Below are 16,796 nucleotides of genomic sequence, written 5' to 3'. Positions count from 1 at the left end.
GAGTATGCTGAAAACGGCTCTGTGCCGACTTCTTTCGAAGATCGTTTTACGATCGCGAAAATAAGGATTTGGTGTCAGCATTATGGCCGCTTAAAACAAGAATTGCGTATCAGGTAATATTATGTCATACTTCTGATTATTAGCACGTTTTAATTTGCTTACTGTTATTATACAGGTGATAAACGGGATGGCATATTTGCATGGTGTACAACCACGAAGAATACTTCACCTTGATCTCAAATCACAAAACGTTCTTTTAGATCAAGATTTAAACGTGAAGGTATTTTTCACAGTGCATTTTTATATCCTTAAATATGCAAATCAACATGCATTTTCAGTTGTGCGATTTTGGTCTCTCACAAATGCACACGTTGTCAGTTTTAAGCAGAGCGTCGACTTTTACAGGTGAGTTTCCAATATGGCCTGCTGTTTCAACCGCCACGTTCAAATAGAACCGAAGTATTAAAATTGATTCCACGCAAAGTAAATCGACCCCATCCCACTTCGCAAACCTCGTTAAACCAAAGAAATTTTGTTTACAGCGAAAGATGGGGAAAACAACGGCGGTATAAGAGGAACATATAGTCATATCGCACCGGAATGTTTCAAAAATCCAAACCTAAAACCGACTGTTAAATCCGATTCATACAGGTAAATTCATTCATACAGTAACTAGTTACTAAAAGTAATATGGGTGTTTTGACCATTAACGATTTACACTTTGACGCATTATACTACCGTATTAAGTTCATATTCATTATAAAATTATTCTGAACAGCTTTGGGATTTTTGTATGGGAGCTTCTGACAAACAAGCAGCCTTACCAATGTAAGTTAAATGTTTATAACATAGTTTCTCAAAGAAAACACTGTATATTGTTGCATTAGATGCTGAACCGCTTGCGATAATACAAGCAGTATGCGCTGGGACACGACCAGATCAACGTTTGATCCCAAGCTCTGCCCCAAAGTTGATGTTGCAGGTTATGGACCAATGTTATCACGTTAATCCAAGCGACCGACCGTCGTTTAAAGGTTAATATATTATACTGCTGATAATATATCTACAATAACGCGAAACTACGTTGGTTTCAGATATGATGAAGTTGTACATTGATGATTATGAGACTTATTGGTTGCCCTGTGTGAATGCAGCTGTAACTAAAGCGTTATTTGAAAATCGGTTGCAGGTAAACAGCCCTAGCTACTGATACAGAAATTGATTTAATCTGCTCTGTCTTCACAGTGTAGTGCTGCTACGGGTGAAACACCAGGCTCGAGCGAGATTGAGATTTCCGATACGGAATCATTACGTAATATGCAAATTGCTAACATCATGCGCTCTACTACGAATGAAAGAACAAGCAAATGGCTGCAGCTTGAGAGCTTGAGCTCGGGTTATACTTCTGAAGATAAAAACAGCAAAGCAACACGTCTCGAATTTTCACCAGGAAATGGAACAACTTACCCGAAAGTACTTCTGGATTCAGATAGCGGAGTTTCAGACGTACCCACCAACAATGAGTCCCACGAGCTGGTGAATGGACAACTGAGTGTAAAACAAAGCGACGAAGCACAGTCGGAAAGATACTCCACAGAAAGACGTAACTACACATTCACAAGCATTGAGTCGCTCCTTGGACGACAACCCGCGCCCGCCAGCACCAGTAACGCACCGCACCTTAATCTTGGTACAGTGCAAGAAGGGCATGAAAGGTGTCCTATTGTGCGCGCTGATACAGAATTAGACGAAGACGATCTGAATAATTTGCTTCCCTTGCGAGTTGTACCAGGACGGAAAAGTGAGTGAGACGTTTATAACTGCTTGGTTGTTTGTTATACACAATTGATTCTTCAGGTATTTGCTGCAAACTTGGAAAAGTGCCGAAAATAATACTGATCGTAACAGCTGTTACAATATTCCTTGGCGCTGGTGCTTTACTCGTTCTTCTATATACTCACAACGAGGGTTCAAATTTGATGGGTATAAGCAATTGATACGTATGTTTGTATTGGTATAACTTTACTCATTTCCAGATAAACATTTACCATATGATGTTTCTGGCAACTGGACAACAAACCAAACTTCAATGGGTAAAGTATAGGAGTTTTAATAATATAGCTGTTAATAAGATACAATCCATTTACCATTTACCTGAATATGCATTTAAGATGTTAAATAAACAACTAATTTCTGGAATTAACTAGCTAACAACGAATACCTTTCAACAGAATGCCCACCAATAAAAGTAAACAAAAACAGCAGAAGCAAATGCCAACTATCCAAGTTTAACTTGTTGAAGTGCACATTTTCCTGCGACGATGGTTTTCAAATGAGTGGAAGAAAAGAAACAACTTGTCAACCTACAGGACAGTGGACAAATCCTGCGCCATTGTGTCTAAGTGAAGGTTAGTATAAAAATTTATGTTTAGAGCTACTGACGTGATGATCTGTTTTCTTACAGTGGTATTAAGCACACCAAAACAAGCAGATCTTCAGATAGCCACAACAGAAACAGTCCCGATACAGTATTGTCCTTTGCCAAACAGTAGCCAGGTTGTTAGTCTTCAATGCGATCTACCAAAATTACACAATGAGGCATACCGTGTTGGCTCAACTTGTTCCCTTGTTTGCTCTGGAGGTTATAAACCAGCCTCATCCTATGTGTCAAGTGCAACATGCCAAGCAAGCGGGAAATGGAGTCGACCGTTCGGAGAATGCAAAAAATGTAAGTATGCGTAACAAAATTCAGCAGTAGTTATAAACCTGGAAAAACTGGTATGTTGTATTGAACAGATTGCCCGCATGATCAAGTCCCCAGTGATTTGAAGATGGTTACCTGCACCGATCAGGATTTTGTTCGTAGCATTTGTACATACGACTGCAGGAACTCAAAAGTAAGTTAGCTAAAACAATCAACAAAATATTTTTGGAAAGTAAACTTTGAACTGTTTAAATATTTGTATGCACAGCCCATTGGAAGAACCCGGCGTACATGTTTAGAAACAGGAGTGTGGGGTGGAGAGTCGTTTACCAGTTGCTCATGTCGTAATTGTTACGGTGGAAAATACTGTCAGACTGAATTAGGATGGAAAATAGCGAAAGCAGATCTTTACACTAAGTTAACAGGGGACAAGAAACCTGTAGAGGTAATAAGTTTACAGATATCTTTGTGACAGATTTTACAATCATTTTTATAGGTCAAATATGGAGATAAAGTTATAACTTGTGAAAGCGACTGCGACATATTATTCTTAAATTACGATTGTACGTGCAAAGACTCAAGCATTGTCAGGGATTTTACCTGCAACGATTACCTAACCCGAAAGCAAGCCTGTGCTCATGCCCTTGCACTACTCTTACGGAGTCTTGTGGTAGAAGGTGTCTACGAAGCTCCATGCGATCTCGGGGAATCTTATTCAGCTTGCTAGAAAAACATTTGCTGTGGTCATAGTGTGTAAAATCGACTAATGTAAGAACAGGTTGTATATATTATGTATAAAGTTATTTCAAACTTGCAGCAACTGTTAAATTCAAATAAGATGGTACCACTTTACTAATGTGGGTTCCAGTTGAATAAATAAGTGACAATCGTTTGATCATAAAGAAAGTTTAGCTGTGGGGTAAGACGGGACACCTTTAGCAGATATTATTTAAACTTCCTGATTGGTTTCTAAACAATTAACAACGGTCTAGGGAAGTCGTGAGGATACAGTTTTATAATTCTTTGAATGTCTTTTGTTTACAACAAAACGTACAAAGAAAATGGAATGAAAATGTGTCCCATCTTCTCCCATATTACTATATATTCAATAGATGCTTATTCATATTCCTTTGCTAGCTTATTGTTAATTTACCACATTAATTAACACAAACACTAGGATTATTTTTGTTAAATAGGGAAACTTTTAAAGAAGACTAAAAAACACAAAGTACATTTTACTTATAAAGCCAATGAAACAACATTAAATCATAAATGTGACGATGTGAGTATTGTATATAGTTTTCTTACTAATAAAATAGACAAATACAATATTCATACCTTGTTTTCTTAAAACCTTGTTTTCATGGTTCAAAACATGCCATTAACACCAACCAGTGTTGTATTATTGGTTTGGGCAATGTTACTTCACCTGTAGATGCTGACAACCTGATATCATAGATACCTAAACATGTTTATGCTGGTGTACTTGAGGCTTGCTGGGGTGTCTGAAATAAAACAGTTTATTCATTTGGTATCCAGGTGATTAAAGAACAATAATCACATGCATGTGAGAGTCTGACGTGATAGTTTAGTTACCCCAACCTTTACAACAGGGTTGAGTGGGCGACGTTACACATTTTAGCAGTTGTACACCAAAACCAGCTTTTCCCCTGCTCAACATTTAAACAAAAGAACAGGCAGTATACTGCATTTTTAACGGCTTGTGTAATTTAAATAAAGAAAGTAAAATGACAGTTCTGTTGCTTACCATACTTCCCTTCTTCTTGTGGCACAAAAGTAAAATCCGAGGTAACAGAACTTGGACTAATCAACACTTGTTCTTCAAAATCAGACATCCTATTCTATATTGATGTCTAAAAACAACAGAAACACTAATCGTATACAGTTAGTTTCTGTAACATGGACAAAAACTTAGACAAAGCACGGACAAAACATGGTTAAAACATTTATCAATTTAATAAACGAGTTAAAACTTCCGTGTTACATTACCAGAAAGGAAAGCAACGAATCCGTGCAAAATATCGAACAGTTGACTTATGGGAACATATTACATCATAGTTTAAAAGGGCGAATTGAATTTTCCAAAATGACAGGGTAAATTGCTACACACCGGACAAAGCACAAAAGCTGGTCTGGTCAAACGATTGACACGTCATATTAGCCTAACTTAAACCACAATGAAACATGATTCGCTAATGTTTTTGAAAAAAAGCACCATATATGAATTGGAACATAGACTGCAGAACATGCAAGGTAAAATGAAAATAAAACACTTTTCGTTTGTCACTAACGGGAAGACGAGAAGCTTTGGTTTGTGTTGGTCAAAGTAAATATATAGTTGGTGAGACAAAGGAACAAGTCTATTTAGCAGCTAAGTTTGGCATCTAAGCAATTATGATTTGAGCGCAGTATATGAATGTAGGTGCTTATAAATAAAAGTGATCACAATGTTAAAAGCGATCGAAACAGAAATTGGGTAAAAAGAACAATATAAAAAGAATGCACATATGAGGGATAGTTCATGTAAAAAAATGATCAGATTTTAAATAGTTTTACTCTCAACAGTAACTACAGCTAAGCATGTGTGTATACACTAGCTAGCATGCAAAAGCCAACAATAAAAAAATAAAAGCTATTTATTTTTAACATTACAAGTAACTTTTACACTGGGAACTGAATTGGACCCATGCTGCCACTCTCAGATCCTGTAGTAAACGAACCACGTGGGTTTGGTTGGTAAGCAACTTCTACACCAGAACCCATAGCAGGCCCCACTGCAGTTGCAACTTTACTTTTGAGATACAGTATCGTACCAACTGATGCAAAAACCACAGTACAAGTTACACCAACAGTAATAGCAGCTACGATGCCAGACTTCGGGGGTGTTTTTTGTTTAGTGTTTTGATTTCCAGTTGCAGATTCGTTGTTAGTAATAGTGTCCTGAACTTCATCATTGCAAACAGCCAAGGCAAATTTCCTGAAAACATAATTTACAATTGAATGATTTGAATTGAAAATAAAAAAAATTACAGAAAAGACAGCTAGGGGTATAAAGTACTTGAGGAAATAAGCAAAACGCATGGCTGCTAAACCAGCGATACAATATATATATGTTCTCACAGTGGGTATTAATAAAAATTAAGATGTCATTTTTTTTAAACAATTTTTTTAAGAAAGTTAAGACAAAATTTTTCAAATTAACATTTTTTGCAGAAAGATGCAGGAAAAAGTGTGCATATTCTTCTGAGGTAACGAAAAAAAGTGAAATATATGTAAATCCTTACACTGATATTCCATTTGCAGTGATCTCTGTGCCTTCCACAGGAACAAAAAGTAATCTTTCAGTCACCATAGTTTTCAACCTTCTAACAGCTTCACTACAAGTGTTCTTAAACACCTTCTGTTTGTCACCTTCCTCAACTGGTTTTAACCGGAACGAGATCATGTTTGTACCGGTTCGAGACATTCCACCAGAAATTTCAGTCCTACAAAAAATAAGGAATAGAACTATTAAGAAAGTTTTAAACAGTGCAGATTCACACAAAATACATGAGCATAAGGTAGGTGTTACTGAGTTGGGACAATTACTGTTAAATGTTTTGCCCAATGACACGCATGTCCAAAATGGTAGCAGCATTAAGCCTTGAGCCTATTATCATCCAGTTTCCAAGCAACCACTTTGACCCCTAACTAAGCTGTAGCAGAATATACAATACTTGATTTTCACCACAAGCCAAAACTTTGACTTACCCGTTAGCCTTCACAAGTTTATTGACAACCTCCATGAATTCCTTGATAAAAGCAATGTATCTCGATTGTGGGGAAGTCCCAGCAGGCAGTGGAGAGTTGAGAAATATATTGAGGTTCGAAAACGAAACGTTGATTGTCGCGCATGGTTGAGTACCACCTAATAACAAAAAAATATTAAGAAATTGTACGAAAAATAAATTTGCAAAGGCATTTCTTAAATAAAGTTATTCAACAATAAAGTAATAAAAAAATATGGAGGGAAAAACAGTGATTTGTGATTCTATTTCTAGTCTTACAGATTGGGCTATAAAATATAAGCATAAAACATTGTTAAAATTAAATATTTAAAAGTTCATTGTAAGTAAGTGGCATGTATAGGTATAACCTAACTCTTGACGACAAGCTGTTTTAAAATCTTAAAGTTTCAAAATGTTAAAACACTGGTATAAAAACAGCTTGATAGAAAAGCTTTATTGGATTTAATTGGTTACAAATATATGGATCACTTACTTTTGGCACTTGTTTTAATATTAGGATTGCACATCAGCCGAACTTCAGGACATCTTATTGAACCTAAGAAAGTTGTTTTAACGTTGAATTATAGGCAGGTGTAAAAACATTAATAACAAACCAAAAAAAACATATTTTTTATGCAATAAAAATAAACAAAATTTAAACCTTTTCTAAAGTTAAAAAATTAATTTTTAAATGAATTTTAAATATTCTTTTTTTATTTAAAATTAAAGCATTTTTTAATTTTTTTTTAAACAAAACTATTTTTACGAAAAATTTCACAAAAGAAACTATTTTTAAAATTACAAAATGTATCTTTAACTTGCCATCATAATCCGGTATTCTGACAATTTTCCTGCTTGGACAAATGAACCAGTTTGAACCCCTCACTCTGATCTCAAGTGTCTTAGTGTTGTTGCATCGATGCTCGTAACATCTTCCTTCTTCAGGGATGCTTCTCCTTGAGATAGAGTGGGATGTGGGAGGCTGAGGAAAACGAACATCATTTTATAAAAAAAAGTAAGTAAAAGCAAAAGTCTAAAATGAAAAAAAAGTAATTAAAAGCAAAAGCCCAAAATGAATCTATTTTACATGATAAACTAGTTTTATTTTTTTTTTGAGACAAATAAATATCTGTGCAAAATTTTCTTATAAACCCAACTGTGATTTAAAACAGGTTGTTAAACTTTGTGACGCTCCCCACTTGACGATATTAAACAAAGAACCCTCACTACTTTGTGGCAAACTAGATGAGCCAAATTCATAGCATAAGTGATAGTGAAACAAAATGAATTTTCCTTTCCCTTTTTTACACACACATACTATGAAAGTGGGCATGATAAAACAACAACACTAAACTCAAAAGTAAATTGAACTTACATCTGGGTTTGGTTTTGAAAGATTTGAGATAAAACATCGACTGTTGATGGTGTAAACCTCACCTTTCTGCTCCAATTCCTCAGCACTTGTGCTGTGGTGAAAAGGTCAAGTTAAAAAGGTATAACATCCAGAACTTTTTCTTTCTAGAACACATTGTCTAACTAGTCAAGCCTTGGCAGAAGAGGGACCCACACAAAATTTACCATGGCCTTTTTTTTAGTGAGGTATATGCTGCTGTTGGGAGGGGTATTACTATTAACGCAGGCAGATCAAAGTATTGTGAAAATTTATTGTCAAGTTGATTTTCATCAGGTAACAAACCTGATAATAATTAGGACGATGAATTGATTATAAACTGGCAGAAGAGCGGTATTTTTCCTAATTCAGGTTAGACTTTATATAGAGTAGGGTGGCAGAAAATGGGACACTTTTAGCACATAATAACCAAGTGTCCTGATCGTGTTTTAAATAATTAACAACAGTCTATGGGAGTCATTAGGATATAGTTTTATGTTTCTAGGAATGTTCTTTGTTTACTACTAAACGGAACGAGAAAATAGAATGAAAAAGGCGTCCTATCTTCCCCGACCCCATTGTATATATTATTATTGAAGCAAGGTTTAACTCTCAACGTTATCCACAAACAAAACAAACACTAGGTGCTCACCTATCAAGAGGATCCTGCCAACATTCACTACCTTTGGTTGCTTTATACATTTTGCAGGAATCTAAGAAACTGTTTGTTTCACAGACTCCCTTGTCAAGATGAAGGTAGTGACAGCCATTTACAACACTGAAAAATTGAAAGAAAAGAAACTAAAATTTCTGCCAAAAAATATTTAATTATTAAAATAACAGTTCAAAAATTAAAAAAACTTTTGTTTTCTATATGTATATATATATATATATTTATTTTTCTAAAAACAGTTTTAAAATTTTAAAGTTGTACTTACTCTGATGCAGTGCAGAAGAAGGGTGAATCTCCATTTCTGCAGCTGGTAGTAGACCCAAACTGACAGCCAGCATTCTTGCCCCAAAACAATTGTCCTGCTTGGGACATATTTACTCTGTACCAGCCGGTATCAATGAACACGGATAAAGTAATTCGGTCGATCACAGTAAGATGAGACTGTAATAGGAACAAACATGATGTATTTAAACTTTGGAAGCATTTAAGTAAGTGAAAATGAGTCATATCCAGTAGTTACATAAAGACTTTAAGGGAGAATTTTGTTCTATATGATTAAGGTCCTAACCTAAGAGTAGGTACACCATAGGGCCTGGGATTTAGGGCAGAGTTGGTCCATTGCCACCCAAAACTGAATCATAGTGGGATGAAGTGTGTTTGGCTTTTTATTTTTAAAAAGTAAATTTAATTCAGGTAGTATAGATTTTTTTAAATACACACTAACTTATTGCAAACAAAAAATCAGTATAAATAAAAATTCTGAATTGTAAGGTATGCTACACGAAAAATTTATTACAACATTTTTATACCACTACTCCAGTAGCAGTTTTAATTTTTTTTAAATATATATTTTATTATATCATATGTACTTTAAATACACCTGGCACTCCAAATCAAAGATTAATTTAAACTTACCAATCCTATTGATGATGTCATAATAGAAGGTTGGAGGTATCTTGAATCCCAATGTGAACTAACTGTCTTCACTTGTGACTGTGGCTGTGGGTATGTTTTCAATTAGTAATAAATATGTTTTACCATTACATAATATGTAAAACTGCTCTTCTGGAAAAAAAATGAATTTCGTTTTTTGGCAGAGTTTGACTGCCATTTGTGAGACATTTGCAGGGAAGTGTTGGTAAAATAAAATTTCTGTATGTACGTATGTTACCAGGAGAGCAATTTTAAGTTTTATGTTATTATTGGTAGCACAGTTGCAGGTTAACTGTTTCATAAAGGCAAACCAAATAAAACAAAATGTCTGTTTGCTCTTTGTATATGAAAAAGCCATTATTTAAATGTAGAAAATTGTTAAAAAATAAGCACTTCTTTGTTTTTAGAACAAAAATGTGGTTTTAAAGTACTGCTTACCAATTGGTTAGTTACCAAGGGGCCCTTTATACGACTGCAGTTAAAATGTTGGTTGGATTCATCACTTACTGTAGGTGTGAGTATACGGAACAAATTATCCAGAAACCCAAAAACATTCTGACGATTCTCACATTCATATTGTGGCCCTGAGTTCTGAAGAAAACATACAACTAGTCAGAAATTTTGTTTTTTTTATACTTGTAATATGATACTAAAATAATTTTCATTATACCTACAAATATAAGCACCAAAAAAAAAAGCGAAAAAAAATCATTAAAAGTTTGGGAAAATAAACATTTTAGGTTACACTAAGTTTATAGTTAAAATGTATATAGATAGATTTAATAGTTCTAGAAATCGCTCCAACATACCTGTCTTACAACTCTACAGGTTTTAAATTTGTCAAACAATTTTTTGGAGAAGCCAAGGACATGAAACAACTCATGAAGAACTGACTGAAATATAGAAAAAAAAATTCAACTAAATTATTTAATATGGAAAGTTCTTAATTAAACTACAGTTTAAAGGCTCAGATAGGATAGCCATTTATGGTTAAGTCTGAAACTTTAGTAAATAAACAAGCAGGGAAGTTAAGACACCATGCATAGCCAGAGGTGTTGTTAGAAATAACTATATAGGGTGTGAGATGTGATTAGATACAACATGGTTTAAAGTTTGGGAAGTTTTTAACTACATTTTGCTTGAAACAACAAACAGTGAAAGGAAAATTAGATTCTGGTGTTTCATATTTATAAACCTAACAGTAACATTCCATTCCATTATTGGTAACAAACATTTTGTGTGAATGATAAAGTATAAAAATTGCGGTGTAAAGTTTGAGTGAAACAATATTTCACCGGTTGTTATATTATGTATAGGTGGTTTTAAACAATTTATTAGTATAGCAGGATGGGGAAAGATGGGGCACTTTTAGCACATATTATCTAAAAATCTTGATGGTGTTTTAAACCATTAACAATAGTTTATTGGAGTCGTGAAGATTCGGTTTTATAATTCTTTTAATGTTCTTTGTTTACTACCAAATGGGATAAGAAAGCAGAAGGGGAAGTCCCATTGTCCCATCTTCCCCCACTATACTATATAAATTTAAATAGCTGAGTATACACAGTAGTTTTAGTGGTGAATGCTTAGTTACAACATGGAGGTAATGTTTCAACTTTCGAAACAGGGGTGATGTCATGTTTTAGCACCTTAGTTTTACTCCTAAAACAACATGTACCGTTTTGTTAAGTGTAACGAGCAGAGCCAGTACACTGTATGGAATGCACTCACCACATTAATCAATGAAGTTCCTAATGTTTGACAACTAACTATGAATGTAACTGCATTTTAGAAATGCCACACAAAACATGATTTCTATAGAAATATGACAAAACTTATTTCAAAATTTAACCACTTAGTAATAAAAAAAATTGCACATGGGTAAAAATAATTAAAGGGAACACACTTAAAATAAGAAAACAAAAACTGTTAACAAACCAGGTAAAATTGATCTTGATCAAAATTTGTTGACGACAAATAACGTGGACAAAAGTTTAGGAAACCAGACACTGGTCGGTTGAACTGGTCAGTGTGACAATATGTTGCATAAGCTACAACCTCCTGTGGTAAATACATATATAATATTGTTAATATAGATATAAACCAACCAAACAGTATCACCAGGAACAGTTCAAAATTTTAAGTATTTTTATTAAACAATTAAAAAAACATTGGACCTTATGTAAAAAGTTTAAACCATAGGCAGCTCTGATGGTTTGTATGGTCCCTGACATTAAGAATAAAAGCCTAAAACAGGGGTGCTAAAAATACTATGTACTCCTGTTTTCAAAATGGGGGTAAAAATGGGGGTAATACCCTTTACATTATGCTTATGATTTAAGCAGTTAGTGTTAAATGTAAATTTAATATTTCCGCTTACACCATCGGAACATTTGACTGTGTCCTGCGAACGTACATACACAACAGTATCAGTGTTGGGAATTCCCCCACCATCACTAAAATGTTGGACAGGTTCTGTATTGTCGTTATTATATGTGCTGAAGCCTTGTAAATGGTCATCTGGTATCTGAAGACATATAAATGTTAAAACATGACAAAAATCATAAACCTCCAAAAACTGTCATAATTTATATAATGACAGTAATTATAAACAAATGTGTCAGGATATGTATTACAATAGCTATAAAGCTATGGATTTTTATTGAAACTAATTAATGAATAATATTACAGGCTAGTCAATACACATAATTTATACATATAGGCCATACCATACAGAAAGAGAGTATAATAATGTTTTGTTTACTTGCTGGTGGGAAAGTTTAAACCACAGTGAGACAATGGTAGGGGAACAATTGTCTAAGCAGATTTTGTTGTTCTATGTTTATGTGGTTGGCATGACAACGCCAGCATATAGCAATAGAGAAGTCATGCTTCAATAAATACTGTTGTTTAGCACTTAGCAAACCATAGGAAATGAAAATTACCAAAGAAAATTTACCATATGGATATAAGATACTTTCATGTAAAATGTGATGTTTATTTTAATCCCAATTAGGTACAACAAAACTGACGACTCTAAATTCAAATTTTAGCACATAATTATTAATGACATTGTGGGTAAATGTTCTATCACGATTTTCCTCTGTAAATATTATCGATCTCTATTTGTATATAAGCAACAATTGGCCCATAACAGTATTATAAGTCACCAAATCACAACATGCCATTGAATTTATAATATTCGTACCTGGAAGTTATCGAGACATCTCTCCCCATTGTAACTTGGGTTTATCGAACCACATCTAAAAATAGAAATGTAAGTCATGACTTTTCCTTTCTAAAATTTGAAAAAATCGGACAATTTTTTAGAGTCTAACAAAGTAACAAAGTAATATAAAAACTTTTCACCTTTAAAAAATTTAGGAGTCTAACACAGAAATTTAAAGTTTCTTACCTTCCGTAATTAGGTGAAGAAGTATTCCAATGCACACCCGCACATAACTCATTATTATCTCTCGATAATAATAACGGACCTTGTACAGGAATTACTGCAACATAAATTACGGGATTAGTAATAAAAATTAATTAGACTTCACATATAGGCCTACACAAATTTAAGATGTTATGTATATATACATATATGGTTGTGTTTTGTTTGTAACTGTTTTGAATTGTTGTTACGTGAACTGTATCTAGGATTTAAGTGACGCAAAAGATTAACGCTGAAACCATGCACAACTGTAAACCTATGTAAATAGTTCCAGTTTCGGTGTCTGCGCTGTGGATACCGTTGCTACAACGAGTCAATCGTGCTTCATTAAGTAATCATAAGCGCTTTCAAGTTACGAGAAGTGTTATGGAGCAGATCACACTTGACGGTAAATAAAGAAGTGTTTTCTGTCTGCCCAACCAGCCAGACATTTCATGGGAAACTTAAAATGCATTAAAACTTGTACAGCTCGCTGGATTTTTCTGCAAATTTTTACTAATTTGAACTGTTGGATGCGGGTTGTGGTTGTTTTATTTGGCTGAGGAGAGATACAAGCAAACAACAGGGGATTTCGTAACTGTTATTTTTGCACTTGCTTCAAGTGGAGTAAAGTAGGGAGTTATTGAGAAACAATCCTGTGAGGATTTATGTGATCACATAGACACACCTATCAACACCCAACACTTATGTATAACACACCTAAAAAATTTCTCACGTCTGAACTTTTACTATATAAATATATTATATAGCCTATATATAATACATAGCATTATATAAACCATAAAACTGCCAAGTCGTCATATATAATGCATAAAAACAACAAAAATAGCATAGGCCAAAAATATTTCAAACACTTATACCTGAAAATAGTTTTCCAATTTGTTCCACAGCTCTTCTCAAAGCGGTGTCCAGTCGTCCAAACTCAGTAGTACCATTAATGTAAGTCAAATAACTGTGGTCATACCATACAGAAAGTCTCAGTGGTTTAAACATCTCAGCAACAGCATCACTCTCTTGAGTAATGCCATTATCAAAGTTGTTGTCGCTAACAGAACGTCTCTTTTTTTCAAAACTTTGCGTTCCTTCTGAAATATCGCTATCCGAAGCATAATGTTTTCTCCCAACATTGCGTTTTCTTTTTTTCTTGTGTATAGTACGTTCATCTCCAACTGAATTTGTACTCGAAGAGCTGAATGACGTATAGTCATAGAAATATTGATAAGCAGGTTCAAAAGTGTTGTCCATGTTTAGTGGCTCCACTACAGCTGTAGTCAGTGGTGCTGCTGTAGTTGTTTCGGTCTCTGGTTTGGTCAACCGACGGTCATAAACTTGTGGACTTGGTTTGTGAGATGGGGCAGCCACACCATCGTGTATACACTTTGCATTTGTTTTGATTACATTTGGATTCCATACAAACATGCCCATGGCTATGAGCATCAGTGAATAAATGTTCAATTGATTTCTGGTATGAGGTCGTGAGCATCTTTTCATCTTCTGAGAATAAATATCTGCATTGTAGGTTGGCAAATGTGAACCAGTTGATCTTTAAACATGGCTTCATGCGCACAACAACTGCATCAAAGAAATATTTTTTCTGGTTTGCATACAGATTAACCTGTTAAAATGAAACATAGTAAAGTTATTTTTAAAATCTTCTTGTGAATTGTTCATACAAAACTAACTTTCACCTATTCACCATGGACCATACCAATGACAATGACTAGGCATATTAAACTATGGAGAAATAGCTTTTCAGATTAAACACGGTATCTACTAATTGCAGATGTGACTTGCTATATAATGAAGTACTAACACATAAGCTTCTCGCTGTTTCTAAGAACGTAATTTCGCTGAGACCATGTTCGAAGGTCACCACATGCAAATTATTCTGTGTGTTTACCAACTCATTACTATCCACATTTAAACGTGTTTAACGTATATTATCTGCCCCACAACTGACTGAAAATCCTTTTTACTCCGTACGCCAACATGAATAACTAGTTTTAACTGTGCCAGTACACCGGAAATGCCGTCAAGACTTAAGCCCCTGCTGTAATGTTATAACCTTTCAATATATATGCACGACAACTTGAGAATGGTGATTCGGTTAGATTAATTGGTGCAAACATACAATTTTCTGCGCCACACATCGTTAATTGACTGCCATTTAATAACCCACAATCCAAGAGAGTCATCGTGTACACGTCCGTGCCACCGCTACAGGCAATAATCGGAACTGCGGGCGGCTCTTCTCTGTAATCGAGAAAGTCGGCACGCATCTCTCGGAGTTTAATTAAACATTAGACTACTCAGGGTCGACGTCTAGCGGCGGGAAAAATAATTAAAACTGTTGGTCAATTCATAGTGGTTAACTGCGAAACATAATGTAATTTGAAGTAATTTTGATAATAACTAAAGTACATATTTGTGAAACCAAATGAACCGTTAAAGATTTGGTAGGCTTTAGATCAATCCCAAAAAAACATTTACGACCTTACGAAGAGAATTTTAATGTGTTGCCGAGAGATGTCCTTTGGTGTCGATTAGAAAATAGTCGCGATTTTCCTACAACGTATATCCGACTGTCTGATACAATAATCACAGCTTTTTATGTAGAACAACACATTTTATAAGTGTTTAGTTTCTAAGATTCAACAACATAACAGTAAAGCCACGTTTTAACCATGTGCAAGTTGAATCTCTGTCTAAATTTTGGTCTAAATTCTATTTATCCTGATAATGCAATGATTTCCGGACTGCTGTAATGCGCGGAAAACAAACCATTAATAACCACCAAAGTGAGCATCTTTTAAATTTTATAAAAAAGTAAAAAGCATGCGAAATATTCGGTCAAGAAATAGCTTTGAAATCCAGAAATATTAACAAGAAGAGAAAGGCAGATATCTATTAACAAACGGGCGATGCTGTATAACCAGATTTTGGTCATGAGACAAACGAATATATGGACACAAAACGATTTCACATTACCATCAACAGTACTGTGAGCCAGTGAAGCGAGTAGTTACACAAATATATAAACATTTTGATGTGGTGTAAAATCAGAAGAGAAAACAGTGCAATATGCAAGTGTGGTGTGGGTGTGGTCACTTATACCGTCACAGGGGTTTCTGTCAACAAACCTATCGTCACAAAAGATTAAATTTACGAACAAAACGTAGTTAGCTTGTTGCTGGGGGGTCAGTCATTCCTGGTGGTATCATGCCTGCTTGAGAAAGTTTGCGAAGTTGGCATAAGGACATCCTTGCTTGCTGGCGGACACGGGATTGCCGGGAACTGCAAATAGATCAGGAGATAAAATATGGAGTCAGGAGAAGGAGGGGGAAGCAAAAACTTTAAAAAGTAGTAAGTTATGCTGAAACATTACCGTTAATGTTAAATATGCAAGCAGGCAGAAAGATTGTAATATATGTAGACATTGTATTCTAATTACACATCACGAAAGTATACATAAGAAGCAATGTCATGTTATATGCAAATTGTCTGTTTGGGACTTCGTCTTTTCTCTTAACGTTAAATTAAGATAACTTAGATAAGCCGCGGTAATCCTTGTCTGATAGTTCAGTAGAGTTGGCTATTATATTTTCCAAGCATTTTGTGCAACTTTTTGGCAAGTCAAGCGTAATCATGTTTGCACTAACCACAATCCGATTTAACCAAACCTTAATAATTGGATCACGCATGGACGAGCTTTCGGCGGTATGTAAACCGCATAAGGTGGCCTTGTATCCTTTACGCAACAGTAACTCGCAACCCATACAAAACTTAATTCATTAAAATGTCTTCAACCCATTAAATCGAGCCTGATTCAACAGAGCGTAAACCAAAGTAGTGTATAT

At 34.8% G+C, this 16,796-nt stretch overlaps 3 protein-coding genes across 3 annotated transcripts in view; 1 reads left to right on the top strand and 2 right to left on the bottom strand.

Moving 5' to 3' along the window:
- The first annotated feature begins 49 nt into the window (after positions 1-49).
- LOC100175430 lies at positions 50-3,512 on the top strand. The gene is made up of 15 exons (XM_026834111.1): positions 50-113; positions 176-280; positions 339-405; positions 543-651; positions 779-828; positions 888-1,034; positions 1,095-1,189; positions 1,246-1,801; positions 1,858-1,983; positions 2,037-2,093; positions 2,232-2,408; positions 2,465-2,728; positions 2,797-2,897; positions 2,973-3,149; positions 3,201-3,512. Exons 2-15 carry the CDS (start codon positions 188-190, stop codon positions 3,429-3,431), a joined length of 2,250 nt encoding a protein of 749 aa, XP_026689912.1. The 5' UTR covers positions 50-113; positions 176-187; the 3' UTR covers positions 3,432-3,512.
- Positions 3,513-4,646: 1,134 nt separating this feature from the next.
- Positions 4,647-14,857, bottom strand: LOC100179160 (leishmanolysin-like peptidase 2). Its single transcript, XM_018811587.2, has 17 exons — positions 14,628-14,857; positions 13,800-14,554; positions 12,904-12,997; positions 12,697-12,751; positions 11,869-12,015; positions 11,427-11,549; positions 10,298-10,381; positions 9,927-10,079; positions 9,471-9,554; positions 8,821-8,996; positions 8,535-8,660; positions 7,868-7,958; positions 7,315-7,474; positions 6,986-7,048; positions 6,476-6,632; positions 6,010-6,210; positions 4,647-5,702 (listed from the first exon to the last, which is right to left on the bottom strand). The coding sequence occupies exons 2-17, from the start codon at positions 14,428-14,430 to the stop codon at positions 5,387-5,389; spliced, it is 2,661 nt and encodes an 886-aa protein (XP_018667132.1). The 5' UTR covers positions 14,431-14,554; positions 14,628-14,857; the 3' UTR covers positions 4,647-5,386.
- An 884-nt stretch (positions 14,858-15,741) lies between these two features.
- fli/erg4 (transcription factor protein) overlaps positions 15,742-16,796 on the bottom strand; it is a gene marked incomplete in the record, with an annotated part of 4,890 nt that continues 3,835 nt past the window's right edge. The window contains 1 exon segment of the mRNA NM_001078237.2: positions 15,742-16,238. Within this exon segment, the coding sequence (NP_001071705.2) occupies positions 16,119-16,238 (120 nt within the window).

The sequence above is a fragment of the Ciona intestinalis genome, chromosome 4, assembly GCF_000224145.3.
Source record: "Ciona intestinalis chromosome 4, KH, whole genome shotgun sequence".
In the NCBI taxonomy this organism is placed as follows: domain Eukaryota; kingdom Metazoa; phylum Chordata; class Ascidiacea; order Phlebobranchia; family Cionidae; genus Ciona; species Ciona intestinalis.
Note: the sequence above shows the minus strand (reverse complement) of the source record. Positions and strands in the feature narration are given on the sequence as shown.